At 40.5% G+C, this 24,457-nt stretch overlaps 2 protein-coding genes across 2 annotated transcripts in view; one reads left to right on the forward strand and one right to left on the reverse strand.

The window, feature by feature from the left end:
• Positions 1-17,835: 17,835 nt before the first annotated feature.
• On the forward strand, positions 17,836-20,417 carry dbx1a (developing brain homeobox 1a; the record flags this gene model as incomplete). The annotated part of the gene is made up of 4 exons (XM_079246007.1): positions 17,836-18,202; positions 18,308-18,409; positions 19,858-20,060; positions 20,148-20,417. The coding sequence occupies 4 exons, from the start codon at positions 17,836-17,838 to the stop codon at positions 20,415-20,417; spliced, it is 942 nt and encodes a 313-aa protein (XP_079102133.1).
• A 511-nt stretch (positions 20,418-20,928) lies between these two features.
• nav2a (neuron navigator 2a) overlaps positions 20,929-24,457 on the reverse strand; it is an 89,949-nt gene continuing 86,420 nt past the window's right edge. The window contains exon 40 of the mRNA XM_079240831.1: positions 20,929-24,413. Coding sequence (XP_079096957.1) covers positions 24,288-24,413 — 126 coding nt within the window. The 3' untranslated portion in view covers positions 20,929-24,287. The remainder of the gene's footprint in view (positions 24,414-24,457) is intronic.

The following is a 24,457-nucleotide window of genomic DNA, read 5'->3' on the forward strand; positions in this document are numbered from 1 at the left end:
TAGCAGTATAATAAAAATGCTATAAAAGTTAGCACATTTCTCATTTATAATTTTCATGATTGTAGAAAACTGCTTTATGAAAAGTCTGAATTAGATTTAAATGGTTAATCATTTAATGATTAACCAATCCATGCAAATGAGGGATTATCCCTGGGCTTTAAAAGAGAAAGGAAATGTATCAAACAAATAAAAACAAAATGTAGGTGTTTTATATTTTAGTGTTAATGGGCTAAGATGGTGACTGTGGGGTGCATTCCAGGTAATAAAGGGGTGCTAAAATGTTCTTTTTCAGGCCTCAGAATGTCTGAGTTATTATTAATTAAATAAATGATTAATATAAATCATAGGAAATGTTGTAAATGCATCTATTAAAGTCCCATTCCACTTTGGTTCTTCCAACAGCGTTTTCAACTATTTTAGTTTTACAACATACAGATATTCTTTCGTTCATTTCTTGCATTTTCACATCAACCAGGTTGATTTTTATTTTTACAATGCATGTTTTGTTGCCTTTGGATTTAGTGAATTAACATTTAGCTCAGAACTGTTGATGGATTTGTTCCATAGTGTTGTGCTTTTGAAAGAAGGAAAATGACCCACCAATAAAATTAAATTAAATATTTTGATTTAGTGATATTTATTATTAAAACAGTTGATGCAGGCTCAGAGATATATTACTGGAAAAGAATTTACACTGACTTAAAAGTTCTTCATTTTTTTAATTGTTTATACAGTTAAAATCAGAAAGCAAGGATAGGAAAATCCTCTCAATTTGATATTGAATTGACAAATATTTCATGTCTGTTAAAATTGAGCAATTTCACTACTCTGAGAGATACACATGTCCATTTATGCAAACATTCAGCATTTGATCACTTGCCTTAAAGTTGACTTTGTAATATTTCCCTTTAAACAACGGTGAATGAAATGCCATCATTGCCTTTCTATTGTGTGCAACACTGTCACATGCTTTGTGTGTGTGTGTGTGTTGTTGCAATGCAAATATTAAGACTACCCACAGTGAATTTTAGCCATTAAAATGCACTTAACTAATGATATGTGGATCAATACTAAAATACCAATACCTTCTGTGTCAGATATTTATGTTCTAGAATTAATTCAGAATAAAAATATGGATATTTTAGTTATTTGGGATGAATATGTAAGTTTGGTTTTTTTTTTTTTTAATGCAGGAACCCAGTGGAAAGCAATTGTACTGTCAGGAACTACCTGATAGAAACCTTTTCTCCTCCCACCTGCTACAGTACGGAGCCCATACATGGTCAGATACAAAATACACTATTTTTTATTTAGTTTTCAAAGCACATAAAGTTTTGTATGAAGTATTGGATTAGTATTGTTGATACCGGCATGAGTTTTACTTTGTATTGGATGAAAGTCACATGACTAGCTTTGACCTGTCGGGTCTTGGACATGTGACCTCTGGAGACATCCTGCTGTGTCTTGCAGCAGGAATTTCTGATCCTCTCTGTGGTGGGTTGTGAGATGGAGCCTCAGTAGATCTGACTTGTCTTTGCGTATCATGCTGATGCATGATCAGATCAGGTTCTGTGATGTTTGGATGCTGGATTAAGGGTTTGCTTTACTCGAGATATTTAAGAACTTTTTGTGGTGCAACAGCTTCACGTTGTTCCTCAAGGGTAGGTTGTATTGTTTGTACATATAAAGTAACAACCATAGGTATCCACGGTTTGAGTTCTGCAAGTAGAGCAGTGCTTTAAAACTAGAGAAATCACACTTTATACATTTTTAAAGCTATTTTGCACACCAATAACTGGTTGTTTCTCTTAGTTGTAAAACATGGTGAACATATACAGGCAATATGGTTGGTGATGCTGGTGGTAGGCCTACACACAGAGAGGGGAGGAGGAGTAGGTGGTGGTTGTGGTGGTGGGGAGGTCACAGTGGCTCCATTCAGGCTCTAAGACAACACCACACAGAATGATAGACTCCTCAGGATTGTTTGTCGCTCTTTGGCCATTCCCCCCTCCGTCTCCCTCAATGGCACACATGAGACTCTCACAGGTACCAGAAAGCGCATGTGTGTGTGTCTGAAGGGTGGGGCTGGGGTGGTGGAGGTGGGGTTGTATTTTAGAGATAAAGCCTCCTAGTCCTATGGTTGATTGCCCCGCTATAGACACTCACTCAGTGGTTCTGAAAGGCTCCCTCAGACACCAGTGAATAAACTCTTACTCTTACGCATCCATACATCACCCTCCCCTCCACCCTCTCTTCTGGTAGATCCAACACCCCCTCTCCTCTTCTCTTTCCTCACTCACTTTGAATTTTTCCAGGGATTTGAGCACAACCTCTAAAACCCTCCTTTCCACACTTATGCTAAAGGAAAATCTCTGCTTTCTCTCAACCTTTTCATGCTAACAAATGTTTGGGTATCACAAAGAGTCATGAGCGTTTGGAAGTCAAAATTTCCATACTGACCACTAAAGGCAAAAAAAAAAAAGCTATTTGGATATTCATGACACACCGATGAGCGCCTTTACGGTTCATATAAACTTCCGAGGAGCCTCAAATTCAAAGTATTCTTATGTTAGCAACATTTTTTTAACATCATCCTTACTTTGATTTTATTTTGTCCTGTTATCTAACACAAAATCACAACATCAAATGATCAAAACTAATGAACATTTTGGTCCTGAAAGTTTTCAAAATTGAACCAGATGAGGTTTGACACTTGTCAGACAAAGCAGATGCTGAAATGCTGACGTTTTCCTGTCAAGCTAACCATTAGCTTGCTTCTGTAAAGACCCTTGTTAGCACTCTTGTGGCTTCTGTCAACAGTTTCCTGAGTGACAACAGGTTGAGCTGATGACTGTGCATATTCTCTTCAGATGGGATGAAAACCATTTTACCAATTCAAGTCTGATGCATGATCTGTCATGATGGTCTCTTGTTTTGTATCTTAGTTCTGGTTTCCTGTATTAGTTTGTAGTTTTCCTTGTTTAGTTCTCTCTTGTCTAGTTTCTGGTTCATTGACTCGCCTGGTTTGATTTTCTGATTCATTTCACCCATGTCTAGTTACTTCCGCCGTGTATTTATACCTCTTGGTTTGTGTTCTCAGTTGTTTGTCCATTGTGTTAGTCTAGTGCAGGGGTGCCAAAACTCTTTGCCTCCAAGGGCCAAACTGAAAATGATCCAGTGAGCCATGGGCCAAACGCTGCAGCTTTTAGGATGAAACACAAGAAAATGCACAAAGAGTATTGTTCAATAGCAAATACAGTGTATTTTTTTCCTATCTGGGCAAATAGAATGTTACATAAAAAATCAATATAGCAATAAGACAATGAAGCCATAGTTAGAGGGGCAAGAAACAATAATTACAGCCACTAAACTTTAACCAAGTGCAACGTGTCATCAACCGGAAACGGTGCATGTGGAACAAGGCAAGTTGTTGTTTATTCGTGGAAAACATGAAGTTGATCTTTGGACATTACCAGTCTCCATGTTGGGTTGCACCTGGCTCACTGACTAGGTCATTGAGGTGTGAGTCAGTCAGGGTCTCTCTGAGTCTGGTCTTATTGGGGTTCATGACACTGAAAGTGTCTTTTCATGAAGCTCTGTTGGGCAATAATATAAACAACTGACTTAAGGGCCAAAAGCAAAGTGCTAGCGGGCTGATTTTTGCCCATGGGCCCCACTTTGGGTACCTCTGGTCTAGTGTGTGTTCTAAGTTTAGTTTGTAACTCAATCAGTCCTCTGCCTTGGTTTAACTAAATAAACCTGATTCCCGGAACCTTCTCAGCAGTCTGCCTCTCTTCCTGCATTTGGGTCTTCACCTCTACGCATAATCAGTTTTTCCCCCTTCTTTAAAAAAATTATGTTAACATTTTCAAGACTCAAAATATTTCATAAAACTATGTTTTTTAGGAGGTAATGTGAAGCCTAAAGATGTAGGATCATGGTCATGATATCTTTTTGTGTGCTTTTATCTGCAAAACCAGCAGTATTTTTTAGTAAAGATTGAAAGTTCATTAAGTTTTTTAGAAAACACTTCTGGATAAGTTCATACAGTAAGGATGCATTTACAATTAGTCTGCATTAAAGCTGGCTTTAGTAATTTTGCTCACTTTTTTTTTTTTTTTTTTTTTTTTTTTTTTTTTACTCTGGGTGAAGTGGTTCCTCGTCCTGATAGAAGTATATACATTCTGTAATCATGAACAATAAGAAATATAGTTAGACCCCTCGGTTTACTGTAAATCTGTAAAAACTCTGACCAGTCAAAATGTTCGGGCCGGATTGAAGTTGTTAATTTTTTATATTTCGTAAGCTTCTTCTCCCGGCTCCCCTCCTCCCCCTCCCGCATTGCACACCCTGCACATAAACACTACATTAGGATGAAAATACAAAGTTGTGAAGAAGAAACTCAAAAGGCAAACATGGCAGAGAAAATGCAGGAAGGATTTCCCCGACCCTTTAAAAAGTTCCTGGATCCAAGTGGTGATTCCTATCACCACCGAAATTAAATCAGTTCTTCCTTTTTGCATTTCCAACAATTCCTGAAAATGTCAATAAAATCCGTCCTTGACTTTTTGAGTTATCTTGAACACAAAGAGATAAACACCGGTTAAAACATAACTTCCATGGTGGAGGTAAGAAAAAAGCCTCACACAAGTAGCCAAACCAAAGGGGGAGGAGCCAAGACAGGGCGCTACTTTCAAATCTTGCTAGCTCTCCAACATTACCTACCCCAGCTTTAAGTGAACCCTGGTCCACTTCCACTGATGGTACAGTCCATTTGGAGTGGAATGAATTCTCAGTCACACTCTGGAATGGAGCAAAGAAGCTTGAAAACCAGGTGTCTTGGTTCACTTAAAAGTGAGCGCTGGTGCTGTTTGTTTAAAACATGCATGTCAAACTAGTCCTTTAAAACTGTTGCCCTGTAGGTTTTAGATATAAGCCTGCTTCAACACACCTGACTGAAACTAATGAGTCCTTATATAGAACTTGACAGCGAGGTCCCATCACTGACTTATGGCCTTTTCTACAGTGTTGAAGCAAACCGACCATCCAGGGAACCAAAGAGAGGAAGTGATGTAGAGCGTGTCATAGCACAGCATGCTAGACAGTTTACCTTACCTGCTGCTTTTACTGGCTGACCTCTTGTACAGTTGGCCAGTCCAGCAGCCAAAAAGACTGCATAACCTTGGTGTGTCTCCACTGTTGTACTGAATTAGCAGGCTGAAGGGGAAGGAGTTTAATTTTTCGTCAAGTCAAAGAGCCAAACAGAAACAAACAGCCTCAAAGAGCCTCTCTTATCCTGCTTTTGTTTTCTTCTTGGCTAGTGGTCATTTCAGGGAATATTACCTCTAATAAGCTGCTGTTTGGGTGACATTGTCTAGGTGGTTTCTTTAAAAAAAGAATACAGTATGAAAGTAAACCAAAAGGGGGTTTTGCAGAATTTCCCACCCAATCATATGCTATAATGAATGCTATAAGATAATCATAACTGACACAAGTTATTATGGTACAAGAAACGGCATAGTTATGGTTAGGTTTAGACACAAATGTGGCTTAAGTATAGCTCCAGGCCAAAGCTAAAATTTTAAGTTCAGAAAAATTCTTTTCTTCATGTTGATACTTTAAACATGTTGAAACTTAAAAAATATAAGACTATCATAAAATGAGTCATAAAAAACAAATTTGTATTACACCTTTCTTTTTTTTATAAACAAAAGCAAACCTTCAACATGCCCTCCTTCTTCCAGATCAGGAAGAAGGAGGGCATGTTGGTCGAACAAGGACTGTCACCCAGGATGGTAAACACTAGATATGTTTAGATGACATTCAAAAATCACCATTGCTAGTCAGACTAAAGGCAGAATTTAAACGTATGCATGTAAACATACTTGACCAAACAAAATCATACAAATATAACTTCTCTAAATACAACAGTTGTTGGACAGTTGTTACACCGTCCTACTTTAATTTTTCTTGTAAAAACAGTAAAGTATAAGTTTGTGTTAACGCCACAAACTGTACACTGCAGAGCATGGTAAGAGTCTGAACATATCACTACAATCACTGAATTCACTGTGCACAAACAGGATTACGTCGTGTCAACTTTGCTGCCTTTCCGGAGCAGAAAATGTTGGTACCTCATATTTTCCTCCAGCTTTTACTTTGACTTTCACTTGAAAATGTTTTAGTTTTGGACAAAAAAACAATATAGTTAGAAAAGTGTACGTTGCTGGGGCTTGAGCGCTCTGCTGTTTATGGATCAGCTTTCCCTTCATAATGTATGTATGTATGTAATGGTAATCTTCAGTGATGAAAACTTATTATTCTGTGGCTATTTTGCAACTTTTAGAAGTGGATAAATAATCACACGGGAGAACGATACCAGCCTCATGTTTACTTATATGCTTTCCTTAGCTTTTCAGAAGAAGCAGCAGCTTTATTGTCATTGTAACGGCAGGACAATATATTGAAATATGTTGGCAACACTCAGTTCTCTGTCACATTTGTTCTTGCTTTGCTTTTAGAAAACGGTCAGAACTCTGAAAGTTGCATGGCATAGTTTGGTATTTTGCTGTTGCAACTGACTTCAGAAAACCTAAAAAACTTCTGCAGGATGGCAGAGAAAGGAACAAAGAAGAAAAAGTTATTCTGTTTATGAAGAGCTCAGCCAAGCAATTGTCTTCTGCAGTGTAAAACACAAGCCAGAACTGAGTGAATAGTCTGAATGCTGTTTTGGTCTAAATTTTAACGGTGTCTAATGGTGCAGTGAAGATGAACAGACTCTATGGATTCTCAAAGACCTGGGCGGTGAGGCAGTTTGATTGACACCGTCTATCACAGGCAATTAACCCTGTCGGACTTTTTTCCTTCCTCTTTTTCCTGCAGGTTACATGCCAGGAATTTTAAGAGTTTTACAGTATTCATTAGATTTTATTTGTTTGGCTTGTGATAACCCTTATCCTGCCCTAACAGTGATGATGTAAAAACTTGCATTTTAATTTTTAAACCCCTGACTTCTGTCACTGTCACACATTTACATTTCCAACCTTTATATGTAAAGCCAAGTGGCTAGAAGAGCTGAATGTTGCCTCCTTATGGTGCAGCCTAGTTTAAGCCATTCAAATTCAGCCTCAGTATGGAGGTGCAGGGCTTTGCATATTCCTTACTCCTCAGAGACTGTAGCACAGGCAGACCTACCTTTGTCTTCACCCAGCCTGTGGACCTCAGGGAGTTCTTTGCCTTGATCAGGCCTCCATTTAAACAAGTCAAACAAAACCAGCATTTAGACCAACCAGGTTCCCTCCACTGGAGATTTACATGCAAGCTGTTGCCCTTCTGTTCCTGGTGCGATGGTAAATGCTTTTTCCTTAGGTCTTTATTATTTCCTAATCTGCTTTTTAATCCTATTAAGACAAAAAAATAAAAATAGTTTACTTCCTTGAGTAAATTTTATAACTAAACTCCTGGTTTCAAACTGGTTTTTAGGGTTTGAAGTTTGTAAATGGATGGTGAAGATAGAGTAGACCACCTTGGCTATTCTTTTTTTTTTTTTTTTTTCCCCAATGTAATTTTCTTTTAATGATACATCCGTGCACTTCAGAATCTTCTTCTACAATAGATCTAATATAAGCTGCCCCTCAGCCCTCTCCTTCACTTCTGTTTCAATCGTCTCGTACACTTGTGAAGAACTATGGCTGAATTACTCTGCTTAGAAACAGAGAAGTGCCTTAATTAAAGCTTCATCCTCTGACCAAATCCCCCTCTCTGCTTTATTCTCTCTTCTCATCCTCTTTCCTCCTCTACAGCCGCGTCTCAACCGGCAGACAGAGGGGGGGACATCGTTGACTTGCACTCTGAGGCTTTCACATAATCACCAGCCTCTATAGAAGCCCCCCCCTATTCGATACAATGACATTGCAAATTAAAAGAATGACTGTCCAAATTAAATCAAGCAAGGCAGCTCCATGCTTGCAGCCAGGTTCTCAGTTCAAGCTTAGCCTCCTCTCTGCTCACCTCCCCTCCCTCCTTCACACTTGAGTCTCATAAGTGAGAGGTGAGCGAAGAGAGTGAATGGAGGGGTCCCACCCCCCCACCCCCCAGTCCTCCTTGAGATACTACTTCTTGCTAATTAACTGGTGCTCTTTGTCATCTCCTCTATAAGTATGAAGGACCTCAGGAGGAGTGAATAGAGCTTTCTCAACTGGCAACCGTTTCCAACTGTCTCTTGCTCTCATGCACTCTTCTCTCTGCTCTCTTTGTCTGATGTTGCAACAGTGAATGAATTGATAGGGTTTTTATTAATTAGCTTTTGTGTGCAGTTTAAAAGGAAACTGCTCATCGTGGGGGACATTTTCTGTGGATTCTGGTCATTAGAAATGAATTTTCATTTAAAAGAAAAACATCTCTGAAGTTTGTGGGTATGTAGTCTCTTTGCATGTGAATGCAGCCGTGATCCCTGGACTCGGGAGACGGCCTATCATGGCCTGTCATCTCTAATCCTTGAAATATTGTCCCAGTTCAATGAATGGTGTAAAATTGGAACATATGTGTCATTATTCTGTAAATCTTTTATTATACTATGATTGCCTCTTTTTTTTTTTTTTTTTTTTTTTTTTATCCTTGCCTCTCTTCACAGACCACTCCTCACAAGCTGCCAGTTTCCCATACAAGAGTAATTATGTGCAAATACGTTTTTTTGTTGTTGTTTTTTTTCTTTAGCAAGCATGCACAAAATTTAGTGTTTCATACTGCATGAATTATCACAGCAGCTTTACTTCAAGTAGACGCGGGAGTATACAACTTTGGTGGCTGTATTTTCCCAGACATCTGCTGGGATCAGAGATCTGCCAAAGCTTTACTGGCTGGACACACATCATAAAGCTAACAGGTTTTAGACCCCCAAACTGTGACAAGAGATTTTCTTTTCTCCTCAATCAGTCTCATCTTGTCCCACTGCATCATCCCCAGAAAAGAGAACAGTAAAGATCCATCAAACTGTTGTGGAAAGACGATGGGAAAACATTTGGAGAGAACCGTGTCCATAGATAATTGCTGGAATCACACTCTGACTCATGAAATGTAAAAAGCAAAACAATTGGAACCAACCTTTTTCTCTCGGTGTGTGGCAAAGCAAACAATGGATCACTCTCTACATCTCCAATATTTTCTAAGCAAGAATGCAAGGTGTAAGAGCATCCTTGACCTGCTGTAAGCTTATAAAAGACTATTTCTTTTTTTGAAGCTTTACCTCAAGTGATTTTGCTTTTCTGAAGGGAAGTGAAAGTCTCACATTCCTGTTCTCTGGCTTGTCTTTTGAGTGGACTCTCTCTCAGGCCTTTGTGCTCTTCTTGACCTCAAGTGTCTTATCATTTGGCCCTGCAGAGCAGAGGTCACTTTACTAAAGGTGACCCTTCCCCCTGCTGGCTCTGTTTTCCTTTTGTACTTGAATATAAGTCATACAAGAAGTCTCTTGGAGAACTTTTAAGCTAAAAATAATACACAAAGTACTTTTGAGAGGGAGACTTGGGGTGAGAGATGAATGGAAAACTTGAAGATTTAGTATGTATAGAATTCAAAGTTTGTCTATTTTAGCAGTCTTAAAGTTTTTTGTTTTAATTTTTCAGAGGAAAAAAAAAAAAAAGTGCCGCCATGTTCTTCCATGTTGTTTCTGGTTTGACCCCACATCCTGGACACGAGTTTTTTGTGCAAGCCATTTGCAGTCCTGGCATCTCTTTGTTGGCATAGTTGACCAGTGGGATGAAAAGAATATTAAAGTACTGCATGTCACGGTTTCTCTGATCAGGATAAACTGTCGTTTTCTGCTTGTTAAGCTGAAATATCTCTGAGCTCAACGTGGCTGCTAAATCTGAGCAGAAGAGAAAGGGGGAAATGGACTGCAGTGGATGTTGAAAGGAATAGATGAGTGATGGTGTAGAGAACTGACAAGCAGAAGAGGGGGAGTTGAGACCTGGGGAGCAGAGGTCGGATCACCTAGAGCCTATTAGATTCCTCATAATACAATGATGGGATCAATTATAAGCCACACTGGGACTGAGAAGCAGCACAGGCCACTGCTTCTAAATGGCTGTATGTGACTTTGAGATGCAGGACTTTGACTGCTCTAGGAATCAGACTGGAAGGGGGAGCAGTTCTCTATGTGAAAAGTCAGTGAGACCACATTAGTGCTGTCGGTTAGAACCGAAGATCTGGACCGCCCCGATGGTCATCATGCCTCACAGAATTTCAACAGGGTAAATGGACCGGCTTGTGGTCTGCATCCGGGTTGAAGAGAACTTTAATGGCCTTGTCAGCTGCTTTACAAACGGACACCTCACACTAAGCTGCCCAGAAGTCTTTGCAAAATGTCCCCTTTTCTATCGTTTTTGTAACTCAAATGTCGTGAAACATTTCATTTCCTGATGAAACCATACAAACTGGAGTAAATGTTCAAAGCAAAGCAGCTGAGAGGTATTAGTTTAATTACTTTAACTAATATTTAATGATTTTTCCCTGTCTTTATAGGGTGTTAGAGCCTAACGTCAAGTTTAAAAATGATCTTTTAATCAACAGTTTAAGTGTCAGCAGCAGCAATTTATTAACTTTCTGTCAGTTATTAAGTTATCAGTATCACACCTGTTTATACAAAATTAATACATTTTTTCATAACAGTTCTTTAAATTAGTGTTGAATGTTTTGTCAGTGACAAATAGTGCCTCCCTTCTGCTGCTCTGTGGGTGTGTTACTGCAATTGTCCTCACTTTTAGCTTTCAATCAAGATTAGTTCAGATATTTATTTTGTGTGGATCAGAACTCAGAACACTGCACTGCAAACCCTTAAAAACATTGACTATCCTGCCTGCATGTTTGGGATCACATCTGGTTTGTGTTTAATGCTAGGGCACTGTGCGTATTACCATCATGTCATAGTTTAAAGTGTGTATTTTTAATGAGATGGAGAAACAAAAGCACAATTAAACTTATTTAGACTGCAGCGCAGGTTAAACACAATAGTGGTCTAAAACAACCCAAAAAGTTGTGACTCAAGCTTGTGGATCAAATGAGGGATTTGTCTATTTTTCATTAGTTTACAGTTTATCTGTGATTTCCCTACAGGCTATCGGGGCTGATATGATGAGATATCAGAGTTTACATGCTGGATGAGACTTTCACTTTGTGAAGCTTTCCATTTAAAACTTGCAAAATCTCAGAATGACAGTGTCTTTTTTTTGGTCTTCTTTACTAATGGCAGAATAATTGTTGCTTTACGTTCCTTGACAGATTACTGCAAAAAGATTAATGCTGAGATTTTTGGTTGCTGATCTTCGATTAATCACAAGAGGCCAAGTGTAAGATCACTGTCCAGCCTTGTTTATGCAGAGCTCAGCCAGGACCCTTTTTAACTTCACACACACACACACACACACACACACACACACACACACACACACACACACACACGCAGCAGCAGCACATGCAAACACACACTTGTGCAGCAGCAGCACTGAAAAGATCACTGGTTCCCCCCTGTTATGCAAATGCATCAAAACGCTTGAGTGAGAATTATATATGAATCCAATGAGGCTTTTTCTCTCTTTTAGAAATGCTTAGCCACAAGTAGTGAGAGCCCTCAATGGCAAGCGTCCGCTTCACTCCCTGGCCATGCGTATTATTCAGCTTGACGAGACGCAAACTGACATAAGCACCCAGGCTCACTTTCACCCACTGGCAATCCGATTATATGGCCAACACGGCATCAATGCTGCAGGGCCAACAGGCAGTGAAGTCCGTCAAGCATCCCCTCCTCCACCCAAGCCCCTTCTTTTGCCATTCATACCACCTTCTTCTTCTTCGTCGTCGTCTTCGTCAACTGCCCCTGTGCTGCAGCCCCTCCCAAACATACTTGCACACACACTCCCTAAGACGTCCAGGAGTAGTAAACAAGCCTCCAGAGCAGACTTCTTAAACACCAACTGTTAACCCCAAGAAAGACAATTAGAAAAGGACTGTTTTGTGTTTGTTTTTACTATGAATGACATAAAGAATTAGCTTCTTCTTAGGTGGTAACTACTTATGATGCACAAAGCTGAAAAATATAAGAATTTCATTTGGCTGGTGACTGTGCAGCTCTTTAGAGCACAAAGACAGTATTAGGCAGCTGCACACGGTCGCCTCTTGAACCCTTTTTGGTGCCTGTTCTTTCTGTAATTATCAGATATAAGAAGCAATATCTATATCAAATAAGTACTGCAGGTTCCCCCTGACCAGAAGAATCACCACCAGCATCACAATAGGGCTCCTAAACTAAACCGGTGTTGACAACCACACAGCCCGGCCGCCTTTTCCGTGCTGCGCAGTGACGCTTGGGTCCTCAGACAGGGCACCCGTTAAAGCAGTGGGTGTTTACATGACGCTACCCCAAAAGACTGCCAGGTGCTTGAGGGGGCGGTGGAGTGGAGGGTCTTCTTGCAAATCGCCCCAGATCCGTGAAACTAATGTAGAGATGAGATTAAACTTGCAGAAAGATACATTTGCAATTGATTAATGCTGAGCCACTGTGACAAATTGTAAATACTTTTGAAGGAGTGTGTGCAACCCTCGGGGTGAGTGTGTGTGTGTGTGTTTGTCAGCATTTAAACAGTATTACCAAATAACTGCTTAAACTGAAATGGTTGGTTAAACAACTACTAGTTTATCACTTTATTCTTTATATTTTGCAGCACCCAATGCTTTTGTGGAAAACCAGAATTAAAACGTTCAGATGTGAAAACATTCGTTTCAGGTAGTTTAATGACCCAGCAGAGGATGTTCCACCTGCCTGCCTGTCTGTCCTGTGAAAAAAACAAGGATTTAGAGGAATACTGTGCTTCCTCTGCACCCCTCTGTTTTGTCTGGTATTAATGAGCAATTAACTTTGCATACAAGGTCACGGACAATGGTATTGGTTGTCAGATTATGCTAATGCTGTTGGTGGTGGCTGCACTGAAAGAGGACAGGGAATCCCTGTGAATGGAGAGGGTTGTGGCCTTTCTCCAAGATTAGAAAATGATATGCAAACTGTACCAACATGCACTTTAAGAAGATTAGGACACCACTCGACATCCATACTGACAACTGCTAATAAATGAACAGTGAAAAGGGGGAGGCAAGTGTCCCTGTCTGGATCAAAAAGAGCAGTTAAGCTCTGAAACTTTCAGCAGCTTGAAAGCAGTACTTCTGAGTTGAAGTTTGGACAGTACTGTGGTTGGGAAATGCATGGTTTTAATGATATTTTTATGAGTTGTAAAATTTGGAGGGGGTGAAGTTGAGATCAAAACCCGATGACAAAAGCCCAACTGAAAGAATTTGGTGTGGGGTGAGCTGAACATAAAAGAGCCTGTGGTGAAACTAAGAAGTTGAACTCCCATGACCAAGTGAGAGGGAACAGGTGCAGCCAAGAGTTCATACAGAGCGCTTTGTGCACCGATGGCTCCAGTCCATTTGGGGTAGAGGGAGGGCCCCATGTTTAATACAAAGTTAATATCGATTTAATGCTTGTCACTGTTCTTCTGAATCTTGTGGCATTGCTAATTCGCTCAGCGTTGAGCTGAGCTTTTGCGCTGCCTGTGCCAGATGCTGCAGAGACCTTCGGTGCTGCAGCGAGACGAGGTGAGGCTGCGGCCAAAACACCCCAAGTGGGAGCTGCTGCTGAGGTGAAGCCGGTCACTAACTGAAACCACTGAAATAGATGTTAGATTAACTGCACATGGCAGGAGCAAGGCGTTGCTGCAGCTTCATCTGCAGCATATTCAAACTGTGACATTAAAATGACCAGTAGGCTACAACCTGGCACAACCAGATGAATGATGCAAAAGTGGTCCAATCAACTAGATTTATTATTTTTATATTGACTTTTTTTTTTTTAAGTGTGCACAAGAAAATTAATATAATCAAATGTGAAGTCAATATCAACAACTTTATTTAATCTATTTATGTTATTTGACTATAAATCTGTTTATTATTTGTCTAAATCGGCACCAGGTTAGCCTTCAAATCAGTCTGAGACCATTTCTAATTAAATTAATTTCTATTTTTTGTTTATAAATGCAAATTCTACATTTAATTAGTATAATTTTTTTAAAAAAAAATGTGTTTATGGCACTTTAATTTAGCTTCATTTACTGACATCTATACAATAACCTATGAGTTCTGAGGTTGAAGAACATCTAGTATTCATGTGGCCATTCAGCGGAAAAGTTGCTGTTTTCTGTTTTATTGGCTTCAAAATATTTATTTAATATTCATAAGTTGTATTTGATTTAATTTTATGGGTGAAAAAATATTCTAATTTAATGTAAATACCTTCTGCAATAGTAAAGGTGTAATTGCTTAAACTGAAATGGTTGGTTAAACAAATGGATGCATTAACTGAACCATTTTAATAGCATTGCAGTCTCACACCAGGATGTGATGGAAATGTTTGTCTGTGTGTAAAATGGTCACACATGGTCAAAATGTACAGTAGAAATGCCTGTTTTCTTTCTGTCACCAAATGGACCACAAAGCTAGTCTATTACATGTTCAGAAATGCTTGATAAGGACGCATGTGGGCAGTCTTTTCACTATAGTGGTGGTTTATAGGACCAAATTTGAGTTTGATTTAACCAAAATATCTTAAGTTTTTAAATTACTATTAATAATAAAACATGTTAGGAGGTGGGGTAACATTGTTGGACTGATTTTAATACAGGTTGGTTTCATGTTTCAACCTTGTAATGCTAAAACATTAAGCGCTCAATCTCACAATTTCTGAGCCTTTAATGCAGCTGTATGGGTAAATGTACCTTTGCTGGGATGCCATTTCTAAAAGCCTGATTGCGTTGGATGCAGTGAATGGCTTAGGCTTGAGATGGATGGACTGCTGACCGGTGTCATATACGAGGCTGCAACCAGTCAGCACAATCTGTTCATCCCAGTTAAATGAAAAGATGGGGAGTTCCCTTCCCTTGATGCGCTCACGTCACTGATAAATAATGAGGGAATAATAAACAGTCAACCACCTGTCGGACTTGCGGCACAATAAGACGGCCCATTAAGATCCTCTCATGCATGGGTAACATATTTACTCAATCCCCTTTCACTTAACGAGGCAAAGAGAAACCCAAGACAATGGTTAAATTCATCCATTTGGTAAACTGGTATATGGTCCAACTAATCTGTAAAAAATAAATAAAAATCGTGTTTGTTTTTGAAGGATTTTCAACAAAATATGGAAGTAAATTAATTCATTTTTTCTGCAAATTTCGAGTAGAATGAAACGACAGAGTGAGCTATTTTTTTTGGAGAAAAGGTGCCTTATGCTGTGCAAATAGAATAAAGATGATGCCGGAATTGAATCTTCTTATGGTTTATAAATGACTGAGATATTAATAATATATCTGGTGAGACATAATGCAGCATGTAACAATCCCTGCAGGGATTTAAGATGACCATATGTGGAAATAATGACGTATTTCCAGTATGAATATTATTGGTAAATTGAAATCTAACATTAAAATCAAGTTCAAGTGATTTTTTTAATAAAACAAAACAAAAACAAAAAAAAAAGGCAACAAAATCTCACTGACAAGATCTTAACGATAATGTAGGATATCTGACCTCTTGATGGAGACACATTTAATAGCGTTTAAATTTAAACATGAATAGCTGAATCCCTCCAGGACCATCATAAGGGGAGGGCTTGTTGTTATTGGTGATGATATTTCAGAGTGGTGCTTTTAATGGCTTTAATTCAGCCGCAGCCAGCTGTTTTTACTCGGCCTGGTAAAGGAGCGGGGGACGTGGCAAGCTTGCAAAGCTCGTAGAAATTAGTCTCGGTCAGCCAGAGCAGCCCATGCTTCCTGCTAACCATCTGCTTACCACTCACAAAAGAGGGATTTTGGGCAGCCGAGTAAAGGAATATAGGCTCATAAAAAAGCTTTGAAGGTCTCGTTACTTATTGAAGGTGTAGCTGCAGGGACGGAGATGGAGCGCTGCGTCAACGCCCGCCTGTGCGTCCTGCGCGCGCCCATAAAGAGGACGCACCTCCGATAAGCATTGACTCTCTGTAAAGGATCATTTCACGGAGGCGTTCCCTTTTAATTATCCGATTGTAGCCAATTTTTATTTGATTAATGTAGAGCTATTTTAGTATTTAAAGTGATCTAAATGATACAAACTGAACAATTTACATCAACCAGATACTAGATTAATGAAGAACATGAAGAACTTTAACACAAGTATTCATTTAAAATGTTATTTATTATTTATTTATTTATTCGTTTATTTATTTTTACACATCATTGGGGCTAAAAGCTAAGTAACAGAAAATATTAGTTATCTCACCATCTTTAATATTTTTCGGTTCTAAGTATTGCAATATGACCAAAACAAAAAATCTAAGGTAGTATTTTTGAAAAAAAAAAAAAAAAAAAGTTAAATAGACTATAAATCAGAGTTTTTGCTTTAGTACAAAAAAGGGGAAAAACAACCCTGCAGGCTACAACATAAAACATACAAAAGACGAAAACACATAATTTAGAAACTTTTAATATATTTTTATAATTGTATTTTAATTTTAAAATAATTTCACTTTTGTATTGGGTCTCAAGGCATAACTCTTCCCTTCTTTGGGTCTCCAACACATTTTCGGCTGATAGCTTTGCTTTAACGGGTTTTCGGGGGGAAAGCTGACAGAACACGACGATCAGGCTCCAAGTCGCTTTAATAAGATTTTTATTTGGGGCTCTCTGTGTCCGCTCATATGAATGCGTTTTAAATCAAATCACAGATGCACTTTTATTCAGCCAGTTAAAATAGCAGAACAAAACCGTCTTTAGAAATGAAGCTTTTTAATTCCACTGGGCCTAAGAGAGGGAAAGAGAAAAGGGCCGAGGGGCGCCTCCTCCACAGCTGAGGGTGACAGTTAGTTCATGGTTAACAGGATCAGGAGCGCACGGCCCGGGCCGCACACTTCTCCTGTGCGCTCTGAGCCGCGGCTGTGCGCACTGAATGAAGCCGGAGCAAAAGAGTGATATTTAACACATCTGTTAAAGCGTTTTGATAGCAGAAATCCCTTTAAGACATTATTCCATGACGAAGGCCAGATTGAGTGTTGAGAATCCTATGAAACCCTAAAACTGATTTACATGTGATGCTGCCAAAGCCTGCAGCTGACACAGAACATGTTTTGTTGTCGTTCTTTTATTTTAATTGTTTAAAATCTGCTTTTGTGCTACATATTTTTATATAGACTTTTTTTTCCCCCACCAGCACTAAAAACTAAAGTAACTTTTCACTGTTTTCATTCTAACAAAAAGGCACAAAGGAAAAGATATTTTTAAGAAGTCATGAAAAGTCCCAATACAATATTTAAATCAGAAGATTGTTTGTAATCAGGCTGCTTGGCTCTGCTAAACAAAACAAACTGAAAGGAAAGTGGTCAACATGGAAAATTGATGACCGAGCCTCTTTTGTGCTCTTTGCATTGTGGATCCTTTGCTTATGAAGTCTAATGCAATCATAAATAGCATCTTCTGACCAATCAGCGAGCCGGGGGATGCAGCATGAAAGCGACCCATGTGGAGAACTTTGCTGGGTTCTATTGTTGATGCTGTCAGCTTTGTGAGGAGAGCCGGGGGGGCTGGCTGCTATAAAACTCGTCTCCCCAGAGTGAGGCAGCTTAGAGCAGTTTGCAGGCGTTCACATGACTGAGTCTTTCCCAACTAACAGCCGGAATATTTTTCATTTCACGCGGTGACTTCACCTCCTTTTTCATTTCGCGGCTTATTTTTCCTTTTTTATTTTTCCCGTAAAACTGGGACCATGATGATCCCAAATGTCATTGCACCTCCGGCCCTCTACCCAGGGCTGTACCGGTCCACCGCGGTACTGCCGCTCCACCAGACTCTGCCATCCGCCTTTCCGAACCACTCCAGCTTCCTGGTGGAGGATCTGCTCCGCATAAGCCGCCCTGCCGCGTTCATAAACCGGACTGTCGTACCAGCAAGCGCCTCTTTGCCCAACGTTACCACTTCTTTATCCTTCAGCGGCGCATCCGCAGAGCGCGCACTCGCCACCGCCGCGGTGACGCGCGAGTCGTGCTCACCAAAAACTTCTGTGACGAGCAACAAGGAGCCAACTTTTCTCAAGTTTGGAGTTAGCGCCATCCTGGCACCATCACCAAAATCTGGTAAGTTTGCAGAAGTTTCTAAGTTTGCATCTTGAAATTTTAAACATATGTTTGTTTTGGATTTCATGTCCTGATCCTGCTGACCTGTTCACGTTTCCTCCACAGCGTCTTCACCCCCTGCAGCCCACAGCCTGCACGCCAAAGCCTTCCCCCTCCCCTGCTTTGAGGGAGCTTTTCACCCCATATTCAGGACACCTTATTTACCAGGTAGGCGCATCCCTGATGTCCTTCTCCTCACTGCCTTTCAGAATTCTGTCTGTGCTAATTGCATTTAAATGCTGTCACCCTGTCATATATTTGAACTAAAACGGAGGAAGAAAAGAGACAAACAGCCAGAAAAGAAGAAATCACTGTCTTATTAATGGGGACTGCAGGCTCTGGCCTCTGCTAGGGCCAACCCACCCACCCCCTAATTAACCAATTATCCCAAATCGTCACGCTCTAAATTTGAGGCGGGGTGGCGAGTTATAGTTTCCCTGCTTCCCATTGGGGGCGTTTTGGCATTTCTCTGGCCCTGCGTTTTCCCACAGCGCCCGAGGGGCCACCGGGCCACTGTGGCGGTAACAAAGCCCCCCAGCACCGTGACCAATTTGGTCAGCTCCCACCGGGCAAACCACCCACACACCCAGGAGAGTGACTTTTACCAGGCGGGCCAAAGGCGTGAACCAGTCATGCACTAATTTCCCTATTAGGCGCTATTGAGAGTTTTCAATATTCTCACAAGACCACATAGTGCGCCGTTGTTCCTGGTTCTACTGGGCTGCAGGGCAGCTACAGTGAGTCCAGTAGTGTGCAGAGAGAAGTGTCCAGCGACGTGGGGGTTCAAAAGTAATGTCAACTTTCCCAATGCCAACTGCACCCAGATATCCCAACTGGAGCATTTTTTCCCACTCAATCTGCTTGGTCAGTAGGATGGGTTACCACTGACCCCCAATCAGTCTGTGCCTTAAATGTTCCTGTAGTCTCTAACTGGACCAATCAACGAGTTGGGCTAAATAATAATCCCTTAGAAAAGTCTATAAAGTCGCTGGTCCTGGCTTTCATAATGGAGATGGAGTCTATTCATGGGCTCAGCTGAATGTCTCAACAAAACAACTCCAGCGTCTTGAATAGCTTTTCGTGTTCATTTAATGAAAATGATTTGAGGGCACGAAGGAGGGGGAAAAAAGCGTCCCCCCCCCCCCCCCCCACTCTCTGCTCCCCCCAGCCTGGCATCAGTATTCTGGTATGCAGTTGTGTTTAGTTTGAAAGTGTAAATCTCCTTTTGTTGCGATAATATATGGCCTTCGCCGCCTGTCCAGAGTCTTTTCTGTGTTAGTTCATTACTACACAATTACCGTTCACGGTTTATTAACTCCTCTATCCGCCCTCACAGGGTTCCTTAAAGGATATTCCATCTCTTTACCATACCAATGCGGTTGAGGACCGGCCAATGTGCTAATTAGTCACCTCGTGCCATTTCACTCAAAACGGAGACGTATTGCTCAGATCCAAAATGGGAAAACTAAGAAGGGACTATATTCATGTAGTTTCCTTCAGAAGCGTTTCCAAGCAGTTGTTAACATAGCCTGGTATTTTACTTCCATGACTAAATTTGTGTTGTATGGGTTGGTTTTTAAAGATAACAACTTTGAAATATCTTGTTTGTCTTGCAGCATCTTCTTCTGTTGTTCCAATCCCCGGGACCTTTTCGTGGCCCCTGGCCGCCAGAGGGAAGCCCCGCAGAGGGATGCTGAGGAGGGCCGTGTTTTCCGACGTGCAGCGCAAAGCTTTGGAGAAAATGTTCCAGAAGCAGAAATACATCAGCAAGCCCGACAGGAAGAAACTGGCTTCCAAACTGGGCCTCAAGGACTCGCAGGTAACTTCACCTGAAGAGTTTAGCGTGGAGCATGCGCGTTCTGGTTTACATAAAGTTTACTAATCACTATTTTCTGCCATCTTTCAGGTGAAAATCTGGTTTCAGAACCGCAGAATGAAGTGGAGAAACTCTAAGGAACGAGAGCTGCTGTCATCAGGTGGATGTCGAGAGCAAACTCTGCCCACTAAAGCCAACCCACACCCAGATCTCAGCGACGTGGGCAAAAAGTCCTCCGCCGAGGATGAGGAGGAAGAGGATGAAGAGAGAATAAGGGCAGCAGGGTTCAGCATCTCCTCTCCCTCCAGTAAGCATTCGGACTTCTCAGAGTCAGACGAAGAAGAAATAACTGTATCTTAATTTATTTAAAAAAAAAAAAAAAATACGGACGTGTTACCTGCGTGGGTGTTCGTGGGACTGTGACCACATTTGCAAGAAGCTGCTGCCCGGAAAACACAAATGTCATAGTTTATGGCTTCATTGGTGCACGTGCGCGGAGTACAGGATCTACTTCCAGGACACAGTTTGCTGTTTTGCACAGCTTTGTAATATCTGTACAGTATTTTGTACAATTTTGTATGGAGATTTCAAGCCAAGAATATCAAGTTACTTTCTTTGGGTTTGACAGTAGACTTGTTTATTGAAATTGTAGCAGCTTGGTTAATAATTTATATTAATTTGTTTAATAAGTATTGTATTATGTGCTGTATATATGTTTATTTCACTGTTTTGTACAAACACCAAATAAAACTGTAAACAACACAAACATCATTCAATCATAAATAATTATTAATTTTATTGAATCACAATAACTTAAGACTAGTACAGTGATAACAGATTTAATTCTCAAAGCTCTGGACAGACAGGTGACGACGGACTGCATCGATCCGCTCTGATCTAAAGAGACTGTACACAAAATACTCCGTTTCAAGTATCGTACCAAATCAGCTAGAAAAGGTCATCAAAATGCTGCAAGATATACTATTTACAAAGTTATGTTACACGTAGAAAATGTACATGGCTAAAAGGCTAAACATTCATTGAGTTTGTGTAGTAAAACAGAGCAGTCAAATGCTTCGACATCCCTCAGAGGAGGCTTTACACAGACGGAGTCACGCTTTGTGCTTATAAAGACAGTAGCAGGACAGCCTTTATGGAATTAACACACACACACACACACACATACATATATATATATATAAAGATTATTGGACAAATCTGCAGCCATGCTGAACCTCTGAAGGCAGTACTGAAAAACTGCTGAGGGGACAAAAACACTCAGCTTTTGGCCTCAATTTGGAGTTTAGAATGAATGTTGCATAGGATCGGTGACAAAAACATTGAAAGTGAAGGACCATGAGACTCCCATTTGATCTGCCAGTTCTTCCTGTAAGGCAGTCTGGGAGGCTTTAAACAAAGAAAAAGTACAATATTTTTTAAAGTCACAAACACATCAAACTTTTCTTGATCATTCAACCAAAGTACCTTTTATCATCTTTAATTACTATAAACAAAGCAGCTTACACACTAGTTTTCACTTAATGATTTCAATTTGTTTGAGTTTTGTTCACATATTCAAAAGAAGCGCGGCAAAAAGCACAATTTAAGGGGAGGGTGAGGTATAAAATCAATACATCTGAAACTTCTCTCACCCAGTTAACCTGCAACAGGTTCTGATTTTAAGCACCAAAACACATCTAAAGTTTCTTCTTTCACGCAAGTGGACCAAAATATTTACAGTCTTCTCAGCACGGGGTCACACATGCAGACAAGTTTATCTAAAACTCAACGCACGGCTCTTCATTCACGTCTATTCAATCCCACGGCATCTGTGATTGATATGAGAGGTCAACGTCGCTCCTCGACAACCACGGTTGGCCAAGGAGAGTTGACTTGCAGCCCTGTTAAGTTTACAGCCATTTAGACAAAGAAGCAGCTAATGCACGCAGTCTGTTAGAAAAGAGTAAGGCATTTTTGTTAGAATTCATCCAGCACCAAGAGAGATTTGTGCTACAACAGCCTGCATGGGCCAATGTGCATGGAGATCTCAGGAGTCAAAGCGAGATTATGTAAGTGGTGGAGGCATTGTTTGTAAAACTACACAAGTAGTAGTGACAAAAATGGAGGACATCATCTTAAAAGTTAAGAATAAATCTGGCCAAAGTGAATGTTAGTTTTCCATTAGCGTTGCTTCCTCCTGAAGCTTTGAGAAAATCAGACTTTACAGGGTTTTTGTTCATTCTGTTTTTGCCTTTTCAAATGAGCTTTACATGCTGTGCTGAGTAGGATTGTTGTGCTTTCTTTCCCGTTCTGTGTTTGATCAATAAAACTGTCATCTCTTCTGCTTTAGTTCGAAGGAACTATAGCTTCCCAGCAAAGAACCTTGTTAAAAGCCATTTAATGTCCCAAATCCAAAAGAAGCAGCACGGATTCTGGTGAGTGTTCAGGGTTGGGAGTGATTGGAATCAGTCTTTTTCACATCAGACATTTCAACCTGAAATTACATGCAAAACTCCGGTGGTGGGGTAAAAATAAGGGCTGCATTTCACTTTTAGTACATGATGGACAGTGTAAGTCAGGGGTGTCCAAAGTCGGTCCTCGAGGGCCGCTGTCCTGCAGGTTTCCCATGTTTTCCTGTTCCAACACATCTAGCTTCCACTAAATGGATCAAACAGCCAATGACATGCACAACTGATTAAGCTCTACTACTAATTATTTTGAATCAGGTGTGTCTAAGCAGGGATACATAGAAAACCTGCAGGATTCTGGCCCTCGAGGACCGGAGCTGGACACCTCTGGTGTAAGTGGAATGCAGGCCTCATCAACATGTGCTGTTTTCATGTGGCAGGTGAAAATGTATTCACTTAAAGTCTAAAGCATCAGTTCCAACATGAAGTGATTCGTAGTTTTGATACAATTCATCCTCCTTGGGGATCGAAGTCATGACTCGATGCAATCAGTTGGTTTCTATTATAGGATATGTATGAATTGGCTCTAAATGATGTGTATGATGATTGGTGCATGTAAAGTGCCCTGTGACAACATTGTTGTGAAGTGGCGCTATACAAATAAAGTTGAATTGAATTGAAACTTAAGTTTTAATCTGTTTATGTTGAAGTCATGCAGGCAAGTCTGTTGTGTAGCTTTTCAGGAAGTAGATTCTAGAGAATTGTAATAATTTCTAATTTTTTCCTCAAAAATAAGTTCCCAGTACTTCTGATTTTCCCAGTTACTGACTTTAATTCCCAGTCCTGCATGTAAGTCTGCCAACATGACAAGCTGTGCCGATGGAGACAGCGAGTGGCAACTTCTATCCGTTTAGTGTCTCAACCATGCACCGCAACTTTCCAGGTTTATAATCGAATGAAAACAAGAGTTGACTTTTCGGATGGACGTGTCCTGATCCGCAGTTCAGCTTTACATATTGTTGCAAAACAAAAGTCATCTTAAAGATCGAAACCTCATCATTATGAAGCTGATTGGCCAAAGCTGGTGTCATCTCGTCAGCCGGAAGCAGCAACCCTTTCCTCAAGCTTCAGATATATCTGGCAGTATTTCTCGAGCTCCTCGGACCAGGTCTTTTTTATCTCAAGCATTTTGTGATCTGGAACAGACATTCTTTTAACATGAATTCAGGCATGTAGGTCTGAAAACTCACTTTGGCTTGATTTATCCATCACAAGTCACAAAAACTTGAGTTATGGAGAAGGAAGAGGATAAACTGGCTGTTCAGCCAGCCAGCCAGCCAGCAGGCGGTAACGCTGTCTCACTGATGCTCCAGACACGAGGGTCTGTATCGCCATCTGCAGGCTGATCTGGGACAGTGCAGTCAGGCAGGACTGATGCTGTGGCTCAGAGGATGGAGAACTGCTGGCTGTGTTTCAGTAAACTGATGGCTGGTGATGATGGGAAAATGACGCCTCACCAACAGGGACAGGCTGTGTGCTTGAAATCTGTCTGTCTGAAGAAGACGTCAGGCTCCCGACAGAAGAGCCAAGGGCCACAACGGTGAAAAAAAAAAAAAAAAAAACAGCAGTGCAGTAGAAACTTCTGTTGCTCCTTTACTGAAACGCAGATATGTTTTTTTTTTTTTAACCTTTATAAATATTTGGGTTACCTGCACCCAAGTTAAGGTGGCTGCATTTTGTGGCATGAGATTATATTCTGAAGTAGTCCAAAAGAAAAAAAAAAGTTCTGTGGTAAAAATGATATATTTCCGTTTCAGCAGCATCACAAGGTGGACTCCAGGGATGAGTCCAAGATGTCGTCCTGGTGACCGTTGCTGTTGGAATCGCTGTCGTAGCTCTGTGGGCTTGATGACGTTGCTGCTTCCTTTAGACGCATCAGCATGTTCATCTGTTGGCCGAAACAAGAGGTTGGTGACACTTTCTTTTTAAATA

Source organism: Telmatherina bonti (assembly GCF_933228915.1).
Source record: "Telmatherina bonti genome assembly, chromosome: 1".
NCBI lineage: Eukaryota > Metazoa > Chordata > Actinopteri > Atheriniformes > Telmatherinidae > Telmatherina > Telmatherina bonti.